This window comes from Neoarius graeffei, chromosome 1 (genome assembly GCF_027579695.1).
Source record: "Neoarius graeffei isolate fNeoGra1 chromosome 1, fNeoGra1.pri, whole genome shotgun sequence".
NCBI classification, from domain to species: domain Eukaryota; kingdom Metazoa; phylum Chordata; class Actinopteri; order Siluriformes; family Ariidae; genus Neoarius; species Neoarius graeffei.
The window spans coordinates 106,849,368-106,873,167 of NC_083569.1; the positions used below are offsets into that span (position 1 = coordinate 106,849,368).

A 23,800-nucleotide genomic window follows, 5' to 3' on the forward strand; every position below is an offset into this window, starting at 1 on the left:
AATAAAATGGAGGAAAAGATAAAAACAGAGGAAAACGAAATCCACAGGGGGACTTGATGTATAGTTCTTGCCCACAGGATGCTAAATGCAGCTCTCAATTCTCTGCACTATTGATTCAGCTGTGCAGGCTATTTTTAACCAGTATAGATGCTTTTCGAGGTTACCAGTGTGATAGTGTGATCGATGACCCTGTGCATGGGAAGATGGTGGGACTCAAGTCTGAAAGTCTCCTAAAACAAACAAAAAAAAATAAAAAATAAAATAAAAACGTTATAAAAGCTTCACTACTCAACGGTTTGGTTCTGTGCATCAATAACAAGCAAACGGAAGCAACACCGAGGATAGAAATCTATCGAGAACCTGAGATGATGCACTTGTGCGAGTTACGTGATCGGATTCTGGCTTATTGTATTCACGTGGTCGTGCACAGAGCAAACAAGAAACCTGATGAAATCCATGTCGGATATTCAGGTTATCAAATACGGATGTGTTTCGAGTCAGGACGCAGCATCACACCGCCGAGTCAGTGATTAGTTTCCTGTATCAGCGCACCCCGAGTGTTATATTTCATACTGCTTGAAGACTTTTACTCTGGTCTCCGGATGCTAAGAGGCGAATTGGTCATCCATGCGTCACCTTTAAATCCATCATTGAAGATGAAACTGGTTTGAAGGGAACTGAATTGCTGTCTGCTATGGCCAACTGCGATCTATGGAATTCGAACTTTGTCGTTGTTTCACCAGCGCCTACTGGCATTGGATGAACCAAGTCAAGTCAAGAATTTAAAACGTGGCCCTCCTGGAAAACATAATAATTAAACAAATAGCATCTGCTTGTAGCAATGATACCAAGAGGCTAAATCAGGGTTTCCCATACATAGACCGTTGTGTTGCGCAGCACCACACAATGGATTCCTATCGCCACACAATCAGACTCGCGATTTTGAAAAAAAAAAAATCCGTTGCGTATCGTTCCGTTCATTCATAGTGCTCTTTCTTCTCGTTCACGCGCGCGCGCACACACAGAGAGTGAGTGTGAGAGACGCAGAGGCGTGTACACAGGCCTGCTGTTGCGCATATACCCGGACTGCAAGTAGGCCTGTTAGGCTAATTAAAAATAACGCAGCCTTCCCGATTCGCCTTCCGACCCCTTATTTTAAAAGGTAGCCTACGTCGTGCTCGTGATGAGCTTTATCATAGCCTTCTTGGCTTACAGGAAACGGACGTCCCTGAGTCAGGCTATAAACCAATTTTGATGCAGACAGTAGCAGCTTGACGCAAGGAACCGGCCTTATTGCATTATCCCGTTTATCCCGCTTCAGCAATGACTTCCCTTACGATAGGGCACTTGAGTTTTTTTTCAGGAAGCCACGCAGAATTAAATGTTCTGATAGGGCATGCAGGCTTTGCACCAATTAGGGCAATGCTTTTTCATTATTATTAGTTGCCTTGGTGTTACCTTAAGTGGTTTCTTACATGTAATTATGATATTTTATTATTTTGTTGTTACATTATACTATTTATTTCATTTTAGTTTTGGTTGAGGTAAGTGTTGAGTTCAATATTTAAAATAAAAACCTCCAGCTTGTTTTTTTGCAATTTATTCCTTGAATGTCAACTAAAGAATGATTGAAAGATTGCCACCAAAAAGGCAAAAAACTAAGGTCAAAACCAGAGACGCACCAATTGACCGGCTGCCGATCGGAATCGGCCGATTTTCACGTGATCGGCCATGACCGGCGACCGGCCAGTCAAAATTAAAATATGCCGATTTTCTGCCGATCAAAACTTGTGTATCACATAGAGATGAAAGTGGAAATACTCGTAATTCGCAACTAAAAAGACTGCAGCTCCACTGGCAGCTTGAACATGCTTTCTAGTGCGATTGTGTTGCGCTTGCGCAGAACAGCGTCAGTCCTGCGCGCCTAACGAGCTCCGGCACGCGCGCCGTTAACAAAAAAAAAAAAAATTCACTATATTTGGATATCCAAATATAGTGAATTTTTTTTTGTGCCAGATATTGGATGTGAAAAGAAGAAAATGAATTTCCCATTACAGGAATTAATACGTTAGCCTATTACCAAACATCTAGTTAGATTTGTACAGAGAGAAAGAAAAAAAAAAGTCTTTTTGTTTGTTTTACAACCTTGGTTACACTTGATTCCATTGGAAATTACTCTACAAATACACATTTGACAAAGATGATAGAACGGCTATGGTATATGACTGGAAATTATTTTTGTATTTTGATACTGAATGAAGAAATGGGTTGTTCTATAAGGCATAAGTTTTCAGATGTAAATAGGCTTATGAAAGTGTGTTCCATAGCAGCAGGCAAATAATATATGAGGGGGAAGTTGTTTTTGTGCCAGATATTGGATGGGAAAAGAAAAAATGTTTGTGTGAATTTCCTTTTTCAGGAATTAATATGTTAATACCAAACATAAAGAAAGATTTTACAAAGAACAATGTATTTTTGTTTGTTTTCAACCTTTGAGGTGTTGAAAATTTATTACTGAAAATCTGGCAGAATGTTCTATTAAAGAAAAGATAAAAAGAAAATACGGTAGTCTTTGTGTGTGCTGTGAAGTGGTTTGAAAAAATGAAATCGGAATCGGCCAAAATCGGTATCGGCAGGTCACACTCCATGGGAAATCGGAATCGGCCCAAAAAATTGCAATCGGTGCATCTCTAGTAAAAACTAAACTTTAATTTCAATTTTGGTGAGTAATTTTCATAAATTTAAAAGACAGGTTTTCCACCAACATCAAGCCCAGCAAACTAATGGCCTGCCCTGTAATGTAAAGTTGGGTTGAGGAATGAAACCAGGCAGGGTTCTGGTAAAAATTGTTTTAGCTGTCTTCTCTTAAAGAACTTAAAATAATTTAGATTGAACTGAATAATCTCAAATGCTTCTTGTAGCTTTAAAATAGTCCCAGCAGGTGACTCTGAAGAAAAATACTGTGTGTTTGAACACCGCCCGCTGTAAACACTTTGCATACACCCCAACGACCGACTCCACCGACCGCCACAACACCACCGCGCACGATTCCCTCATTGGCACACTGGAGCACCACAAATTGCTACCTGGTCTGTGGGAAACACTGTAAATGACTCACGTCGAAGCCGAGCACTGGCTTCTGATCACACTGATCAATTTTACTGCACATGAAAGTGCATTTAAAGGAGATACGCAGAACCATGACCTCAGTTTTTGTTTATAAACGCCTTGAGACCTCAAGAATGGCACAGGAATAGTTTTAAGCATGAACAATAAATCTAATATAGTAATTTTTACGATTAAAGTGATTCATATAGGTAGTAGTCTGAGTGAATGGCCTTGACGTCCGTGACGTCACCGCAGGAAGTCTATCGGTCTCATCGCCATTTCCGCTATACTAAAACACAGAGCTGACTGCAACTCCGATCCTCCATTTTGAGCTAATTTACCACCATGCCACGTAGATGTGTTGCTGGCCGATGCAGCAACACGACAGAAGGTGGATTTACGTCGCATTCATGGCCCAAGAATGTTCAAACTGCAAAGATTTGGACGCGTTTGGCAAGAAGTTCACGGGCACATTGGGCGCCTACGAAGCGGTCTCGCCTCTGCTCTGCACGTCTTACTGAAGACTCGTACGAGACCTCTGATCTGATGAGGAGCGTTGGCTATAAGCCCGTATTGAAAGAGGGTGCAGGACCAACAATTAAAGGAAAAGAAAACTACAAGAAGAGGAAAGTCATTTCAGTTGCACCAGTTCTCTTGGAGTGTGAGCCGAGCAGTAATGGCGGAGTACTCAGTATGAAGAAAATGGAGAATGAGTGGACCAGTTGTCAGATTTCTCTGCTGGATATGCTTTTTTTTCCCCCCGCTGGATGCGCTTGCCTCAGCAGCAATATCTCGCCCTTACGTGGAAGAAGTGAATGAACGAAGAACTGAAAGTCAGATTGTTTCAAAACAAAGCTCGGCCTTCAAGAAGTGAGAACACAGACGGGTAAGATGCGACTCTCATTTGGTTACATAACAACACCACTCGTTGTTTACCTGCATTTAGATTAATACATGTAACTTGTATTGTGTGTTTAAGTTACCGGTATGAGATTATTTAATTTGCTTCAGAATGTGATAGTCTCAGTTCATCTGATTATTTAATTAGCCTTTTACGTTTTATCAGTGAAAATGCATGCATGTACATGTATGTTGCATAAGTTTAGAACTACAGTAGTTCTAAACTCTACAGTAGTTCTACACTAGAACTACAAATCCCATCAACTAACTTCCGCGATGACCTACATCACGCCTGGGCGGGATTACCTACATCACATTCCCCCAGAGACCATAAGTGACTCAGTCAACTTCCGTTCTTCCTCTCTCGCTCTGTGGATTTCATATCATACAGACAAAGAGACACCCTGCTCATCAGAACATCCGAGATCAAGACGTCTGCCTTGCAAGAAAAGAAACTCAGCGCGCTTTCGCATACCACTGGCCATGGTAAAATTGCCTAAGTTGCGCCCTCATATTGAGTTACAACCGGTTTTTATTTGATTATTATAAAGTAACATTCCGACTGCAGCCCAAGCAGTTAATTAAAAGTTAGAAGCGACCGGATTCCTTCTGACTTAATCGCTGTGCACATTATCGTCAGAGACTTCCTTACGAAAGACGAAGCTTCAGGACACCTCCGCATATCCTGCATCGGAACTTCGCGGCATCTTTGCATATCCTGCATAGAAAACTTTGATACTAGAAGTAAGGCTGGCATTTGGGCAACTCAGTCTTAGGAATTAGCTTTATGAAGTAGTGTGAATTTGGGTGGCACGGTGGTGTAGTGGTTAGCGCTGTCGCCTCACAGCAAGAAGGTCCGGGTTCGAGCCCCGTGGCCGGCGAGGGCCTTTCTGTGCGGAGTTTGCATGTTCTCCCCGTGTCCGCGTGGGTTTCCTCCGGGTGCTCCGGTTTCCCCCACAGTCCAAAGACATGTAGGTTAGGTTAACTGGTGGCTCTAAATTGACCGTAGGTGTGAATGTGAGTGTGAATGGTTGTCTGTGTCTATGTGTCAGCCCTGTGATGACCTGGCGACTTGTCCAGGGTGTACCCCGCCTTTCGCCCGTAGTCAGCTGGGATAGGCTTCAGCTTGCCTGCGACCCTGTAGAAGGATAAAGCGGCTAGAGATAATGAGATGAGATGTAGTGTGAATTTAAACTCAGAAACTGTTTAATTGTGCATACTGATCATTGTGGTTCTACAATTGCTCTCTCTCCGTTGTTTCAAAAAGATCAGTTTTGCATGCTTTCCTCTATCCTTACTAACATCCTTAATTTCATTATTACACATATTTTGACCTCATCAAGATTTCAGTGAATTTGGTAATGTTATAGGGAGTGGGTTAGCCACCACAGCTAATTCCTTTGTCTCAAGAGACCACGAGGTGATTCTCACCTCCCCCAACACACACACCTCTCCCTCTCAAACACACACACACACGCAAATACACACACACACACACAGAATACACACCTCACTGTTTATGCCTTATATCTATATATAGCTGCTGACCTTATTGAATGTACATCATTGTTATAATAAATTCAATTATTCTGTTAAACTGTGTGTTTATTTGTTGCTCCTATATACTTGAAGTCACACAATCTCAAAGAACTCCAAATTGCCTTCAGTGTGCTATTGGCTGTAGTGTCTATGTAATCCGGTAAGTAATACATTATTGCTGCATCAGTAGTGATCATAACAATTTGGAATACACCATAATTTAGCTGTTTGGTAATTTATTATTAAACACCAAAATTAATGGTATTATTAATGAGACTGATTTAATGAGACTGATCACTTAAGACCAATAGCACCCACAAGTTATAACACCTATCCTGTTTTAATGAGAGTCACATGAGACTGTCAGTTCAATTCTATCCAATTCTCTAGACAGCTTTGTTCTCTGGCTTTATTTTGTAAGGTCGGGGCCTCTGTGGCCGACGGGTTACTATCGGATTCACTTTCCGATGATTCGAACTGATACGGTTCTACTTGTATAGCAGTAGCATGTACACACACTCCAATTTCAGGACTAATCACAGTCAGATGTACTACTATCTGAGGAATCCGAAGAATCTCCAATAAATCCGAATGAAGAGGCCATTGCAACCACTCTCGCCTGCCGCGTCTGGCTTTGGTCTATAGCTGTCAAAGGCTTTGGCCTTAAAACCGGTTACCGCAGTGACGTCACGCACTCAGGGCTGGCTGGCTCAGCGGGGCAGCTCGAATGCCAACTTTGCTGTCGATTTTAACTCTCAAAAATATATATTTTTTATTCCCATTTATGCAGCATACAAGAGTCAAGGATGGAGATACTATCCACTCAGAAATGTATTTAAAAATAAAGGGTCTGCCTATCTCCTTTAATGTTATTCCCACTACTTCAGCACAAACCTCTTGTCTGGATAGAGCCTCAAACTCAAGACCACCAACATGGAAAGAACGGATTACGCCAGTTCTCTTGATCTGTATCTGCATGATTGGATGCACTGTCCGGCTGAAACATAAATGGCCAGAACAGGAAAAATCGTGATCTCAAAGTGTGACTTTCTTTCACTGTGGCGTGGGTGTTGGTTTGAGCCAGATGGAGCATGGTTTGAGTATTTCAGGAGAAACTGCTGATCTCCTGGGGTTCTCACACACAACAGTCTCTAGAGTTTACACAGAATGGTGCAAAAAACAAAAAACAAAACATCGAATGAGTGACAGTTCTCTTGTTGATCAGAGAGGGTCAGAGGAAAATGGACAGATTGGTGGTTCGAGCTTTTTTTTTTTGCCAGAAAGAATATAGTAACTCATATAATCACTCTTTACAACCGTGGTGAGCAGAAAAGCATCTCAGCATGCAACAGAAAACAGACGAGCACATTGGGTTCCAGTCCTGCAGCCAAGAACAGAAACCTTAGAATCAAGTGTGTATCTAAAACCGGAGTGCAGTAAAACACACTCCGCCTCCCACCTGCTGAGGTCTGCTTGAACTTCTCGCTCTTCTTCTTCCTCCACTTCCAGGGCTTGAAAAGTCGGCCGAGCGTGGCGAACTTGCTCCTGCGGCGAATCGGCGGCGTGTGCGTGCCAGACACGAGTGACTCGGAACGCATGGCAGCCAGCCGCTCCACCTCCTCCGCTGGAGAGGGAAAAGAAAATACGGAAATGAGGAAATAAAATCATGGCAGAGCTTTGGGGGGGAGGTGAGACACCGCTCACTCACAATGATTAGCGCAGTCATAGAAATGCTCACTTAATTCTCACAGTGATACTGAGGTTCTTCTGAACCCGATGAATAAAATCGGGAACCTGGTGGCATCACCATCCTAATCTCAGAGCTCAGCTTTAAGTCGCACTTCGAGAGCAAAGCTAAAATAGTCATTTTTCTTAAACAACCTGAACCACACTGCGTAATGCTGCAAGGTTGGGTCGTACCCATTTCACGCTCCAAACATTCATATCTGCATTTCAGATTTGAACCCAAAGTGGGCGTGGCCTAACCCTGAAGTTTTGTTTTTAAAATCCAAGTAACCCACCACTGTGTCCTTGGAAATCCTGCATCATACTGAAAGAGACACAAACGCAGATGTGGAAATGTCAGAACCGTCTGCATGCTGTGTGAGTTCTGGACTCTGACGCGTCCTCATCCTCATCCTCATCCTCATCCCTCCACTTCAGTGCCGGTCTCAGACAGAGATGTGTGGACGGGATTTTTTAAATCCTGCTCACTCACCTGCAGTGATGGATTTTATTCAGACCGGCCCACGAATTTAGTTGGTTCTATTCGCAAAATATAACCTAACTAGTGGCCTGATTTAAAACACGACAACCGTGACCATGGAGTTACTTTACTACTGCGGAGCGGAGCGGAGCACTCGCCTTCACGCAAACACGCAAGCTTACACTGCTTCTGCAACAGAAAGAAAGACAAAGGAAGGAAAGAAAAAGGAAGTGAAAGAAAGAAAGGAAGGTGCAAAAGAAAGAAAGAGCAAGAGAAATGTGTGAAAGGAAAAGCAAGCAAGAAAGAAAAAAAAGATGTGCAAAAGAAGGAGAAAAGCTGCAAAAGAAAGAAAGAAAGGCACAAAGGAAGGAAAGAAAAAGGAAGTGAAAGAAAGAAAGGCACAAAGAAAGAAAGAAAGAAAGAAAGAAAGAAAGAAAGAAAGAAAGAAAGAAAGAAAGAAAGAAAGAAAGAGGGTGAAAAAAAGAAAGACAAAGGAAGTGAAAGAAAGAAAGGCACAAAGAAAGAAAGAAAGAAAGAAAGAAAGAAAGAAAGAAAGAAAGAAAGAAAAAGGAAGTGAAAGAAAGAAAGGAAGGTGCAAAAGAAAGAAAGAAAGAGCAAGAGAAATGTGTGAAAGGAAAAGCAAGCAAGAAAGAAAAAAAGATGTGCAAAAGAAAGAGAAAAGCTGCAAAAGAAAAAAGAAAGAAAGGCACAAAGAAAGAAAGAAAGAAAGAAAGAAAGAAAGAAAGAAAGAAAGAAAGAAAGAAAGAAAGAAGGTGAAAAAAAGAAAGAAAGACAACGGAAGTGAAAGAAAGAAAGGAAGGTGCAAAAGAAAGAAAGAAAAAGAAAGAAAGAAAGAAAGAAAGAAAGAAAGAAAGAAAGAAAGAAAGAAAGAAAGAAAGAAAGAAAGAAAGAGCAAGAGAAATGTGTGAAAGGAAAAGCAAGCAAGAAAGAAAAAAAGATGTGCAAAAGAAAGAAAAGCTGCAAAAGAAAAAAGAAAGGCACAAAGAAAGAAAAAGAAAGAAAGAAAGAAAGAAAGAAAGAAAGAAAGAAAGAAGGTGAAAAAAAGAAAGAAAGACAAAGGAAGTGAAAGAAAGAAAGGCACAAAGAAAGAAAGAAAGAAAGAAAAAAAGAAGGTGAAAAAAGAAAGAAAGACAAAGGAAGTGAAAGAAAGAAAGGCACAAAAAGAAAGAAAGAAAGAAAGAAAGAAAGAAAAAGAGGGTGAAAAGAAAGAAAGAAAGAAAGAAAGAAAGAAAGAAAGAAAAAGGAAGTGAAAGAAAGAAAGGAAGGTGCAAAAGAAAGAAAGAAAGAGCAAGAGAAGTGTGTGAAAGAAAAAGCAAGCAAGCAAGCAAAAAGATGTGCAAAAGAAAGAAAGAAAGACAAAGAAAGAAAAAGAGAAAGAAAGGCACAAAGGAAGGGAAGAAAAAGGAAGTGAAGGAAAGAAAGGAAGGTGGAAAAGAAAGAAAGAAAGAAAGAAAGAAAGAAAGAAAGAAAGAAAGAAAGAAAGTGCAAGGGAAAGAAAGAAAAAGAAAAGCCACAAAAGAAAAAGAAAGCAAGGTACAAAGGAAGGAAAGAAAAAGGAAGTGAAAGAAAGGAAGGTGCAAAAGAAAGAAAGAAAGAAAGAAAGAAAGAAAGAAAGAAAGAGAAATGTGTGAAAGAAAAAGCAAGCAAGAAAGAAAAAAGATGTGCAAAAGAAGGAAAGAAAAGCTGCAAAAGAAAGAAAAACAGGCACAAAAAAGAAAGAGAAAGAAAGGCACAAAGGAAGGAAAGAAAAAGGAAGTGAAAGAAAGAAAGGAAGGTGGAAAAGAAAGAAAAAGAAAAGCTGCAAAAGGGAAAGAAAGGCACAAAGAAAGAAAGAAAAAGAAAGAAAGAAAGAAAGAAAGAAAGAAAGAAAGAAAGAAAGAAAGAAAGAAAGAAAGAAAGAAAGCTGCAAAAGAAAAAGAAAGAAAGCAAGGCACAAAGGAAGGAAAGAAAAAGGAAGTGAAAGAAAGCAAGAAAGTGAGAAAGAAAAAGGATGTGCAAAAGAAAAAGAAAGAAAGAAAGAAAGAAAGAAAGAAAGAAAGTGCAAGGGAAAGAAAGAAAAAGAAAGAAAAGCCACAAAAGAAAAAGAAAGAAAGAAAGGTACAACGGAAGGAAAGAAAAAAGTGAAAGAAAGAAAGAAAGAAAGAAAGAAAGAAAGAAAGAAAGAAAGAAAGAAAGAAAGAAAGAAAGTGCAAGGGAAAGAAAGAAAAAGAAAGAAAAGCCACAAAAGAAAAAGAAAGGTACAACGGAAGGAAAGAAAGAAAGAAAGAAAGAAAGAAAGAAAGAAAGAAAGAAAGAAAGAAAGAGCAAATGAAAGAAAAAAGATGTGTGAAAGAAAGAAAGAAAGCTGCAAAAGAAAAAGAAAGAAAGAAAGAAAGAAAGAAAGAAAGAGCAAATGAAAGAAAAAAGATGTGTGAAAGAAAGAAAGAAAGAAAGAAAGAAAGAAAGAAAGCTGCAAAAGAAAAAGAAAGGCACAAAAGAAAGAAAGAAAGAAAGAAAGAAAGAAAGAAAGAAAGAAAGAAAGAAAGAAAGAAAGGCACGGAAGACAAAGAAAGGTGAAAGACAGCAGAAACACTGCCCCTCCTACTGATCTATACACTCGTAGTCTGATTTGCGAGTGAAAGAAAGAACGCAGCCCCTCCTGTCCACATCTGTTTAAAACACATGATCTGTTCATTCCGTCACTCATTTGTGGAGAAAGCGGCAGAAACCTTTTAGACTCTGAAGACTGCAGACATTCCTCCAGCACTTCCTGCTGATAGATGACTGCTTCCTGTGCGAGCCGGAACGCGGGGGTTTGGCGAATAAAGCTGGAAACAGCAGAAACTGGCTGCAGTCTCGTTCCACTTTACAATATTATTATTTTAGAGTTCAATTTTCCAGTTTAATATTTGTTGCATCGTTTGAAACGTCATGAATCAAATGTAATGTGTAAATCGTATTTAACTATTTTAATTTGAATATTTATCTTTAAAAAATATTTTATTTGACATTTTAAAGCTCGACCGTTTCGTGCTTTGCCTGATTTTTATCACAGGTTTGCTTTGTAAAGCACTTTGAGCAGCCTTGGACGCGCCGAACGGGATAGATTAGAGAGATGGATAGACAGATAAATAAATAAATAAATAAATAAATAAGTTCCACATCATCACAATAAGGCTACTCACCACACTGCTCATCACGGGAACACCCTTCATCTTAAAATACCAGCAGCGTGTGGGGTTTAATCCCGACTGACCCACGGGCCGCTGTAAAACTCGGCAGTATAACATCTGTTTCGGAAACTCACTCCTCAGTTACAACACGGTTTGTCCACCATGATTTTTTTTAATTGTGTGAACAGACTTATTTGCAGAGAACGGTATTTTCCAAAAAGTAAAAATTAAAACGCACGATATTCTCTAAACTTTGTCCTGCTGGATACAGAACGGTACAGATTTAATCTCAGCACCACAAATACTGCAAAAGCATGGAGGGAAAATACAAAGAAGAAGAAAAAAGAAGAAGAAACCTTTATTTGTCACATGCACACTTCAAGCACAGTGAAATTCATCCTCTGCATTTAACCCGTCTGAAGCAGTGAACACACGCACACTCAGAGCAGTGGGCAGCCACACCAGAGCGCCCGGGGAGCAGTCAGGGGTTCAGTACCTCGCTCAAGGGCACCTCAGCCCAAGGCCGCCCCATGTTAACCTAACCTGCATGTCTTTGGACTGTGGGGGAAACCGGAGCACCCGGAGGAAACCCACGCGGACACGGGGAGAACATGCAAACTCCACACAGAAAGGCCCTCGCCGGCCACGGGGCTCGAACCCAGGACCTTCTTGCTGTGAGGCGACAGCGCTAACCACTACACCCCCGTGCCGCCCCCAACACATTGTGTATCAGTTTACTGTCTAATCATTTAACACCACTCATTCGTTCTCTCTCACTCACTCCCCCTCTCGCTCATTCTCTCTCTCTCACTCACTCACTCCCCCTCTCGCTCATTCTCTCTCTCACTCACTCGCACTCCCCCTCTCGCTCATTCTCTCTCTCTCTCTCTCTCTCACTCACTCACTCACTCCCCCTCTCTCGCTCTCACTCACTCCCCCTCTCGGTCTCTCTCACTCACTCACTCCCCCTCTCGCTCGCTCTCTCTCACTCACTCACTCACTCACTCCCCCTCTCGCTCTCTCACTCACTTACCCTCTCTCTCTCTCTCTCTCTCTCACTCACTCCCCCTCTCGCTCATTCTCTCTCTCCCCCTCTCGCTCATTCTCTCTCTCTCTCCCTCTCGCTCTCTCTCACTGACCCTCTCGCGCTCTCTCTCTCACTCACTCCCCCTCTTGCTCATTCTCTCTCTCCCCCTCTCGCTCGTTCTCTCACTCACTCCCCCTCTCGCTCTCTCATCCCCCTCTCTCTCACCCTCCCCTCTCTCGCCCCCTCACTTACTCTATCTCTCTCACTCACTCACTCCCCCTCTCTCCCCCTCCTCTCTCCCCCTCACTCTCTCTCCTCTTTCCCTCTCTCTCCCCCACACACATCTCTCTCTCCCCCCTCACTCCCCCTCTCTTACTCTATCTCTCTCTCACTCACTCACTCACTCCCCCTCTCTCTCCTCTCTCACTCTCCTCTCTCCCTCTCCTCTTTCCCTCTCTCTCCCCCACACACATTCTCTCTCCCCTCTCTCTCACTCCCCCTCTCTCTCTCTTGCTTGCTCTCTGTCTGTCTCTCTCTCTCTCTCGCTCTCACTCTCTTGCTCTCTCTCACACGCTCTTGCTCTCTCCCTCTCCCCCTCACTCTCCCTCTGATGGATTTTTCCTTCAACAGAATGGCATCAGTAAAATGGCTCAAATCAGGGGGATGAGGATTAGTCAATTAAATTTCCCAGGGTTTTCTAAATGACAACAAATGACTCAAGTGAAACATTAAGAGACTATTAATTAATTAATTATCAGTGATGAGGGGCGGCATGGTGGTGTAGTGGTTAGTGCTGTCGCCTCACAGCAAGAAGGTCCTGGGTTCGAGCCCCGTGGCCGGCGAGGGCCTTTCTGTGCGGAGTTTGCATGTTCTCCCCGTGTCCGCGTGGGTTTCCTCCGGGTGCTCCGGTTTCCCCCACAGTCCAAAGACATGCAGGTTAGGTTAACTGGTGACTCTAAATTGACCGTAGGTGTGAATGAGAGTGTGAATGGTTGTCTGTGTCTATGTGTCAGCCCTGTGATGACCTGGCGACTTGTCCAGGGTGTACCCCGCCTTTCGCCCGTAGTCAGCTGGGATAGGCTCCAGCTTGCCTGCGACCCTGTAGAAGGATAAAGCGGCTAGAGATAATGAGATGAGATGAGATGTTTTTTGATGGATTTTACCTGATTTCAATGGTGATCAATACTATGAATTAAAAAATCCCAGACCATATGGAATCATTCTGTCAAACCATATGAAATGAGGTGGCCCCAAAAAAACTGAACATCTACCATAAATAAGTCAGTCAGTCAGTGCATAGTAAAGGTCAGAGTTTTCTAGGTCCTGAGGAAAAAATGTTGTGCCAATGTCTCCAGGCTATATGGAGGAATCATCATCATCATCATGAAGAATGAGTTTGAAAAAATAAATAAAATGTCCATCATGAAGCTCGGATCAGTTCAATGAGCAGAACTGCAGATGCATCCATGCTAAAAGTCGGCCAAACCACAATCCTCACACAAACCTGTAAACAATTAGAACCGTCGTGCTCAAATTTCTCTTTCAGAACATCTCAACAAAACATCTGGAAAGCACAACTTGAAAGCATGACAGCATGAAAGCATGACTCCAAGAAAATGCGAGTGATCAGAAGAAAAGCAGCTTCAAAAGCTTCATATTTTCCATCTCGTCTCAAAAACCAAGCAGAGATCTCAGAGTCTCGGGGTTCATTACAAACCAAATGGTGTTACGCTCCAACATCACGGACTGGAGCTTCACTGCTCAGAACAATAAACGACCTCTGACACACACTCACACACATTCACACAAGGGTACTTGAATGATTTTGGCATTTCAGACATTAAAAAAAAGAAAGAAAGAAAAAACCCTCCCTGGTGTGAATATTTGATGCTTGAGCACAGATATACACAGAACAGCTCCAACACAGAACTGAAACACACGGACGAGGTTATTGTTCTGCAGTTTAGTCACATCTGCCTGTAGGGTAAGAGGAGGATATGTAACCGTGCACACGGGTGTATAGCAGGGATAGTGATGATGAAGAATAAGGGATCTGTATGGAATGATGGGGAATGATTGATGGGAATGATGGGAAGAGTGGAAATGATGGGAATGAATGATGAGGAATGAGTGATGGGAATAGTGGTAAGAGTGGGAATGATGGGAACTGAGTGAGGAATGAATGATAGGAATGATGGGAAGAGTGGGAATGATAGGGAATGATGGGGAATGAGTCATGGGAATTATGAGGAATGATGGGGAATGAGTGATGAGGAGTGAAGGAGAATGAGTGAAGGGAATGATGGGAAGAGTGATGAGGAGTAATGGGGAATGAGTGATGAGTGATGGGGAATGATGGGAATAATGGCAATGAGTGATGTGAGTGAGTGATGGGGAATGATGTGATGAGTAAAGGGAATGATGGGAAGAGTGATGAGGAGTGATGTGAGTGAGTTATGGGGAATGACTGGAGTGAGTGATGAGTGATGGTGAATGAGTGATGGTGAATGAGTGATACAAGTGAGTGAAGGGAAAAAGGAATCATGAGGAATGAAGGGAGTGATGGGGAATGGTGGGAGTGATGGGGCACGGTGGACGTGATGGCGAACGGTGGGGAATGATGGGGAACGGAGGGGAACGATGATGTGAGTGATGCGGAACGACGCGAGTGATGGGGAGCGGTGGGGAACGACGCGAGTGATGGGGAGCGGTGGGGAACGACGCGAGTGATGGGGAGCGGTGGGGAACGACGCGAGCGATGGGGAGCGGTGGGGAACGACGCGAGCGATGGGGAGCGGTGGGGAACGACGCGAGTGATGGGGAGCGGTGGGGAACGACGCGAGTGATGGGGAGCGGTGGGGAACGACGCGAGCGATGGGGAGCGGTGGGGAACGACGCGAGCGATGGGGAGCGGTGGGGAACGACGCGAGCGATGGGGAGCGGTGGGGAACGACGCGAGCGATGGGGAGTGGCGGGGAACGACGCGAGCGATGGGGAACGACGGGGAACGACGCGAGTGATGGGGAACGACGCGAGTGATGGGGAACGGTGGGGAACGACGCGAGTGATGGGGAACGGTGCGAGTGATGGGGAACGGTGGGGAACGACGCGAGTGATGGGGAACGGTGGGGAACGACGCGAGTGATGGGGAACGGTGGGGAACGACGCGAGTGATGGGGAACGGTGGGGAACGACGCGAGTGATGGGGAACGGTGGGGAACGACGCGAGTGATGGGGAACGACGCGAGTGATGGGGAACGGTGGGGAACGACGCGAGTGATGGGGAACGACGCGAGTGATGGGGAACGGTGGGGAACGACGCGAGTGATGGGGAACGATGCGAGTGATGGGGAACGGTGGGGAACGATGCGAGTGATGGGGAGCGGTGGGGAACGATGCGAGTGATGGGGAGGGGTGGGGAACGATGTGAGTGATGGGGAGCGACGTGAGTGATGGGGAACGGTGGGGAACGATGTGAGTGATGGGGAGCGACGTGAGTGATGGGGAACGGTGGGGAACGATGTGAGTGATGGGGAACGGTGGGGAACGATGTGAGTGATGGGGAACGGTGGGGAACGATGTGAGTGATGGGGAACGGTGGGGAACGATGTGAGTGATGGGGAACGGTGAGGAACGATGTGAGTGATGGGGAACGGTGGGGAACGATGTGAGTGATGGGGAGCGGTGGGGAACGATGTGAGTGATGGGGAGCGATGTGAACGATGTGAGTGATGGGGAACGATGTGAACGATGTGAGTGATGGGGAACGATGTGAACGATGTGAGTGATGGGGAATGATGTGAACGATGCAAGTGATGGGGAGCGATGCGAGTGACGGGGAACGATGCGAGTGACGGGGAACGATGCGAGTGACGGGGAACGATGCGAGTGACGGGGAACGATGCGAGTGACGGGGAACGATGTGAGTGATGGGGAGCGGTGGGGAACGATGTGAGTGATGGGGAGCGGTGGGGAACGATGTGAGTGATGGGGAGCGGTGGGGAATGACGTGAGTGATGGGGAGCGGTGGGGAACGATGTGAGTGATGGGGAGCGGTGGGGAACGATGTGAGTGATGGGGAACGGTGGGGAACGATGTGAGTGATGGGGAGCGGTGGGGAACGACGTGAGTGATGGGGAACGGTGGGGAACGATGTGAGTGATGGGGAGCGGTGGGGAACGACGTGAGTGATGGGGAGCGATGTGAGTGATGGGGAGCGGTGGGGAACGACGTGAGTGATGGGGAACGGTGGGGAACGATGTGAGTGATGGGGAACGGTGGGGAACGATGTGAGTGATGGGGAACGGTGGGGAACGATGTGAGTGATGGGGAACGGTGGGGAACGATGTGAGTGATGGGGAGCGGTGGGGAACGATGTGAGTGATGGGGAGCGGTGGGGAACGATGTGAGTGATGGGGAGCGATGTGAGTGATGGGGAACGATGTGAGTGATGGGGAACGATGTGAACGATGTGAGTGATGGGGAACGATGTGAGCGATGTGAGTGATGGGGAACGATGCGAGTGACGGGGAACGATGGGGAACGATGCGAGTGACGGGGAACGATGAGGAACGATGTGAGTGATGGTGAACGACGTGAACGATGTGAGTGATGGGGAACGACGTGAACGATGTGAGTGATGGGGAACGACGTGAACGATGTGAGTGATGGGGAACGACGTGAACGATGTGAGTGATGGGGAACGACGTGAACGATGTGAGTGATGGGGAACGACGTGAACGATGTGAGTGATGGGGAACGACGTGAACGATGTGAGTGATGGGGAACGACGTGAACGATGTGAGTGATGGGGAACGACGTGAACGATGTGAGTGATGGGGAACGACGTGAACGATGTGAGTGATGGGGAACGACGTGAACGATGTGAGTGATGGGGAACGACGTGAACGATGTGAGTGATGGGGAACGACGTGAACGATGTGAGTGATGGGGAACGATGTGAACGATGTGAGTGACGGGGAACGATGTGAACGATGTGAGTGACGGGGAACGATGTGAGTGATGGGGAACGATGTGAACGATGTGAGTGATGGGGAACGATGTGAACGATGTGAGTGATGGGGAACGATGTGAACGATGTGAGTGACGGGGAACGATGTGAACGATGTGAGTGACGGGGAACGATGTGAACGATGTGAGTGATGGGGAACGATGCGAGTGACGGGGAACGATGTGAACGATGTGAGTGATGGGGAATGATGCGAGTGACGGGGAATGATGAGGAACGATGAGGAACGATGTGAGTGACGGGGAACGATGAGGAACGATGTGAGTGACGGGGAACGATGAGGAACGATGTGAGTGACGGGGAACGATGAGGAACGATGTGAGTGACGGGGAACGATGAGGAACGATGTGAGTGACGGGGAACGACGTGAACGATGTGAGTGACGGGGAACGACGTGAACGATGTGAGTGACGGGGAACGACGTGAACGATGTGAGTGACGGGGAACGACGTGAACGATGTGAGTGACGGGGAACGACGTGAACGATGTGAGTGACGGGGAACGACGTGAACGATGTGAGTGACGGGGAACGACGTGAACGATGTGAGTGACGGGGAACGACGTGAACGATGTGAGTGACGGGGAACGACGTGAACGATGTGAGTGACGGGGAACGACGTGAACGATGTGAGTGACGGGGAACGACGTGAACGATGTGAGTGACGGGGAACGACGTGAACGATGTGAGTGATGGGGAACGACGTGAACGATGTGAGTGATGGGGAACGATGAGGAACGACGTGAGTGATGGGGAACGATGTGAGTGACGTGGAACGATGCGAGTGACGGGGAATGATGCGAGTGACGGGGAACGATGTGAACGATGTGAGTGACGGGGAACGATGTGAACGATGTGAGTGATGGGGAACGATGTGAACGATGTGAGTGATGGGGAACGATGTGAACGATGTGAGTGATGGGGAACGATGAGGAACGATGTGAGTGATGGGGAACGATGTGAACGATGTGAGTGATGGGGAACGATGCGAGTGATGGGGAACGATGCGAGTGATGGGGAATGATGTGAGTGATGGGGAACGATGTGAACGATGTGAGTGATGGGGAACGATGAGGAACGATGTGAGTGATGGGGAACGATGAGGAACGATGTGAGTGATGGGGTTCGATGTGAGTGATGGGGAACGATGTGAACGATGTGAGTGATGGGGAACGATGTGAACGATGTGAGTGATGGGGAACGATGCGAGTGATGGGGAACGATGCACGTGATGGGGAATGATGTGAGTGATGGGGAACGATGTGAACGATGTGAGTGATGGGGAACGATGAGGAACGATGTGAGTGATGGGGAACGATGTGAGTGATGGGGAACGATGTGAACGATGTGAGTGATGGGGAACGATGTGAACGATGTGAGTGATGGGGAACGATGCGAGTGATGGGGAACGATGCACGTGATGGGGAATGATGTGAGTGATGGGGAACGATGTGAACGATGTGAGTGATGGGGAACGATGAGGAACGATGTGAGTGATGGGGAACGATGTGAGTGATGGGGAACGATGTGAACGATGTGAGTGATGGGGAACGATGTGAACGATGTGAGTGATGGGGAACGATGCGAGTGATGGGGAACGATGCGAGTGATGGGGAACGATGTGAACGATGTGAGTGATGGGGAACGATGCAAGTGATGGGGAACGATGCGAGTGATGGGGAATGATGCGAGTGATGGGGAATGATGCGAGTGATGGGGAATGATGCGAGTGATGGGGAACGATGTGAACAATGTGAGCGATGGGGAACGATGAGGAACGATGTGAGTGATGGGGAACGATGCGAGTGATGGGGAACGATGCGAGTGATGGGGAACGATGCAAGTGATGGGGAACGATGCGAGTGATGGGGAACGATGCGAGTGATGGGGAATGATGCGAGTGATGGGGAATGATGCGAGTGATGGGGAATGATGCGAGTGATGGGGAATGATGCGAGTGATGGGGAACGATGTGAACGATGTGAGCGATGGGGAACGATGAGGAACGATGTGAGTGATGGGGAACGATGCGAGTGATGGGGAATGATGCGAGTGATGGGGAATGATGCGAGTGATGGGGAATTATGTGAACGATGTGAGTGATGGGGAACGATGCGAGTGATGGGGAATGATGCGAGTGATGGGGAACGATGCGAGTGATGGGGAACGATGTGAGTGATGGGGAACGATGTGAATGATGTGAGTGATGGGGAACGATAGGGAATGATGTGAACGATGTGAGTGATGGGGAATGATGTGAACGATGTGAGTGATGGGGAACGATGGGGAGTGATGGGGAGTAATGGGGAATGATGGGAGTGATGGGGAATGATGGGAGTGATGGGGAATGATGGGGAATGAAGGGAGTGATGGGGAGTAATGGGGAATGATGGGAGTGATGGGGAATGATGGGGAATGAAGGGAGTGATGGGGAGTAATGGGGAATGATGGGAGTGATGGGGAATGATGGGGAGTGATGGGGAATGATGTGAATGATGTGAGTGATGGGGAACGACAGGGAATGATGTGAACGATGTGAGTGATGGGGAATGAAGGGGAGTGATGGGGAGTGATGGGGAATGAAGGGAGTGATGGGGAGTAATGGGGAATGATGGGAGTGATGGGGAATGATGGGGAGTGATGGGGAATGATGTGAATGATGTGAGTGATGGGGAACGACAGGGAATGATGTGAACGATGTGAGTGATGGGGAATGAAGGGGAGTGATGGGGAGTGATGGGGAATGAAGGGAGTGATGGGGAGTAATGGGGAATGATGGGAGTGATGGGGAATGATGGGAGTGATGGGGAATGATGGGGAGTGATGGGGAATGATGTGAATGATGTGAGTGATGGGGAACGACAGGGAATGATGTGAACGATGTGAGTGATGGGGAATGAAGGGGAGTGATGGGGAGTGATGGGGAATGAAGGGAGTGATGTTTGCGCCGCAGCTTGGAGCGACTCACCGTCTTGCGCGTCGGTGGCGCGGCTGCAGTTGCCGCAGATGTGCTTGATTTCTTTCCCGATGTGGCAGTGAATGATGAAGGGCACGGGGCCGTGCTGGTGCTGCTGCTTCCACGGATCCGCGGTCGCTTTTTTACCGCTCAGTTTCATCATCCTGACCAGACAGAAGCCTTTCTGCTTGGCCGTGTGCGCAGGAGCTGGAGGCGGCGCGGGCGCGGTGCTGCCGCTGTATCCGCTGTGAAAGCGGCTCCCGGGGCCGCGGGCCGCCAGACCGGAGCCCGCTGACTGCAGCATGGAGCAGCTCCCGGATCGCTCGCGCGGCTTTACGCAGGAATACGGCTTCTTCGCTTTCGCTGTTTTTAAATCCAGTTATTTCCGCGGCGAGTCCCGGACTGACTCCCCGCCGCTCACCAAAAACGCGCCTGCGAGCTCCTCCCGGATGTCCTGCCCGGGATCCGCAGCTTCCGAGCGGCACTGAGAGCGCAGTAGCTCCGCTCCGCCTCTCAGCGCCAGCACTGACTCACCGAGGAATCGGCTCCCTCTGAACGACTCCTTTGAGTCCGAATCGATTCGCACACACGGATGAATTCTCAGCTTCCTTGCCTTCTTTCTCCTTCCTTCCTTCCTTCCGCCAAGCACCAGCGTCCGCACACTCTGCTCCTTCACCTCCCCGTCAGCACACTCCGCTCCTTCACCTCCCCTTCCTCACACTCCGCTCCTTCACCTCCCCTTCCGCACACTCCGCTCCTTCACCTCCCCGTCCGCACACTCCGCTCCTTCACCTCCCCGTCCGCACACTCCGCTCCTTCACCTCCCCTTCCGCACACTCCGCTCCTTCACCTCCCCTTCTGCACACTCCGCTCCTTCACCTCCCCTTACACACACTCCGCTCCTTCACCTCCCCTTCCACACACTCCGCTCCTTCACCTCCCCTTACACACACTCCGCTCCTTCACCTCCCCTTCCACACACTCCGCTCCTTCACCTCCCCTTACACACACTCCGCTCCTTCACCTCCCCTTCCTCACACTCCGCTCCTTCACCTCCCCTTACACACACTCCGCTCCTTCACCTCCCCTTCCTCACACTCCGCTCCTTCACCTCCCCTTCCGCACACTCCGCTCCTTCACCTCCCCTTCCGCACACTCTGCTCCTTCACCTCCCCTTACACACACTCTGCTCCTTCACCTCCCCTTCCACACACTCTGCTCCTTCACCTCCCCTTACACACACTCCGCTCCTTCACCTCCCCTTCCTCACACTCCGCTCCTTCACCTCCCCTTCCGCACACTCCGCTCCTTCACCTCCCCTTCCGCACACTCTGCTCCTTCACCTCCCCTTACACACACTCTGCTCCTTCACCTCCCCTTACACACACTCTGCTCCTTCACCTCCCCTTCCACACAACTCACACAGGCCATGGCTGTTCCAATAGATATGCACCTGATTTGTCACATGTAGTGTATTCACTGTCGGAAACAGGGCCACAGCAGGAGTCCATTTCTGTCCCCCAAGGTACAATCTACACTACTGAACCCTCCAGGGATCAGTACTGGACCTTGAGGTAACTATCTGGACCTTTTTAGGGCCAAAAAGGTACATATATGTTCCCAGTCAGTATACAAAGGGTACAAATAAGTACTTTAGAGGGAACTGATCCAGTGACAAGCCGCTGTGCCCCTTTGTACTCTGTTTTCTGACTTTGAACATGTTTGTTTGTTTTAATTATTAATTTCATGTGATTGCATATTGGCATATGCACTTAATACAATTCATCTAATTCACATGCAACTTGAGATAAAAGATGAAAAGTTCAACGAAACAGAAATGTTAATACAAAAAAACAGAAAAAAGATGAGAAAAGGACAAGATTTATTTTCATAAACAATGTTAGTCGATCTAAGTGTATAAAAAAATCACACATATAAAGTCTCACTAATTTGCATATTCACTGTAGGATCATGAAAATGTATATGTCAAAAAATGTGTTACAGGAAGAAGTGAGAATTTCTGAAAACATTTAGTGTAAAATAGAATGGAGCAGGGGTGATTAGTGATTAGTTGTAGGGAACAACAGGGATTATTGATTCGTGATTGTTGGCAATGATGTGATCAGTGGTTAGACAAAGAGAATATTTGTGATCAGTGATTAGTCACCGGGACTAATATAGGTTGGTGATTATTTAATATGAACGTTTGTGGTTGATGATTAGTTGTTGTCAACAATACTGACCAGTGATTAGTCACTACAAGCAGCTGTGATGAGCTGTTAGCCATAGGGAATATTTACGGTTAGTGATTAGTCACTGGTAATATTAGTGATTGGTTATTGGTAATAATGGTAATGAATGAAATGACTAATAACTGATCACCCGTGTTTCCAAAACTGCTCACTGATTGTCAGCATTCCCAAGGACCAAAAAACAAATCACTATTGTTCGCAGCAACTAAATAACCTATCACCAGTTTTCCCGAGGCCTAATCGCTGTTCAATGTGATTAGTCACTGGTAACATTGGTGATTGGTTATCATCAACATGTGTAATCACTGCTCATGAGTGATTAGTCACTGACATAAATTATAATCAGTAACCAGTTCTTGGTGATCAGTGACAAGTTTTGGGTGTATTGGTGATAAGTGATTAGTCGGTCATTCTAGACCAGTGATTAGTCACTGACAACAGTGTCAATCTGTGATCGGTTCCTGGTGATCGATGATTAGTTTTGTGTATAGTTGTGATCGGTGATCAGTAATCGAGACATTTGTGATAAGTGATTAGTCATTGGGAACAGTGACTCATCTCTCACATAAGCATACCTCAGTCAGGCTTTGCACACAGTGATTAGTTTTGTGTATAGTAGTAATCGGTGATCAGTCATCAAGGGCACTGGTGATCAGTGATTAGTCTTGGGAACAGTGACTGGTCTCTCACATAAGCATACCTCAGTCAGGCTTTACACACTGATTAGTTTTGGATATCATAGTAATCGGTGATCAGTTGTCGGGGCATTGTGATCAGTGACTAGTCATTGGGAACCGTGACTGGTCTCTCATATAAGCATAACCCAGTCAGGCTTCACTCGCTGTGCTTAGTTTTGGGTATAGTAGTAATCGGTGATCAGTCGTCGGGGCACTGGTGATCAGTGATTAGTCATTGGGAACAGTGACTGGTCTCTCACATAAGCATAACTCAGTCAGGCTTTACACACTGGTGAGCCGAGTGAACCCACTCCCTCGTCTCATATAATCAGTAGCTATGATGTAAGCGGAAGAGCCGTATCAAGAGCACGACGGTCACTATCATCTGCTCAAAACAACACTAGGGAAGCTGTTTTTTTAATTTTTATTTTTTAAATAAAGCTGCTGATGGAGTCTAAAAGCCACCATATCTCGCAACAAAGTCACTTAAGTTCATACCACGGCATGAAAGGCAGGACTACTTTTACATGGTTAAAGTCAGATGTGTTGTACTCAGAGCACCACCAGTGAAATAAAAACTCTCACAAAACCCTCATGTGAAACGTTGTTATCTCTTATTCTGAGCATGTCTGAGTCTAGACAAACATAATGTTCCTTTACTAATGCATCATCCAAAAAAAAATCACAAAACAGGCATGCATTCTTGATTGACAAGCTGCCAGAAGACATAATTGTGCTCGCAACTGGGCACAAACATGTTCACGCGCACTCCAGCAACGAGAGAGATTTAAAACAGCTTCGCCTTTGTCTTTGTATCAAACTAGAGACATCTTTAAAGAAGGACATTGTGTGCAAATTTCAACACAAATAAATAAATAATTACCAGTAACATGACTCCAGAACGTCTGGTGCCGGCCTCATGCTTTGGTTTGAGT

General features: G+C 46.2%; 1 protein-coding gene across 1 annotated transcript in view; it reads right to left on the reverse strand.

Moving 5' to 3' along the window:
- LOC132885839 (phosphatase and actin regulator 1) overlaps positions 1 to 20,240 on the reverse strand; it is a 130,077-nt gene extending 109,837 nt beyond the window's left edge. The window contains exons 1-2 of the mRNA XM_060920359.1: positions 19,949 to 20,240; positions 7,007 to 7,171 (exon numbers count right to left, since the gene is read on the reverse strand). Of these exons, the coding sequence (XP_060776342.1) occupies positions 7,007 to 7,171; positions 19,949 to 20,240 (457 nt within the window). The remainder of the gene's footprint in view (positions 1 to 7,006; positions 7,172 to 19,948) is intronic.
- Between the last annotated feature and the right edge of the window lie 3,560 nt (positions 20,241 to 23,800).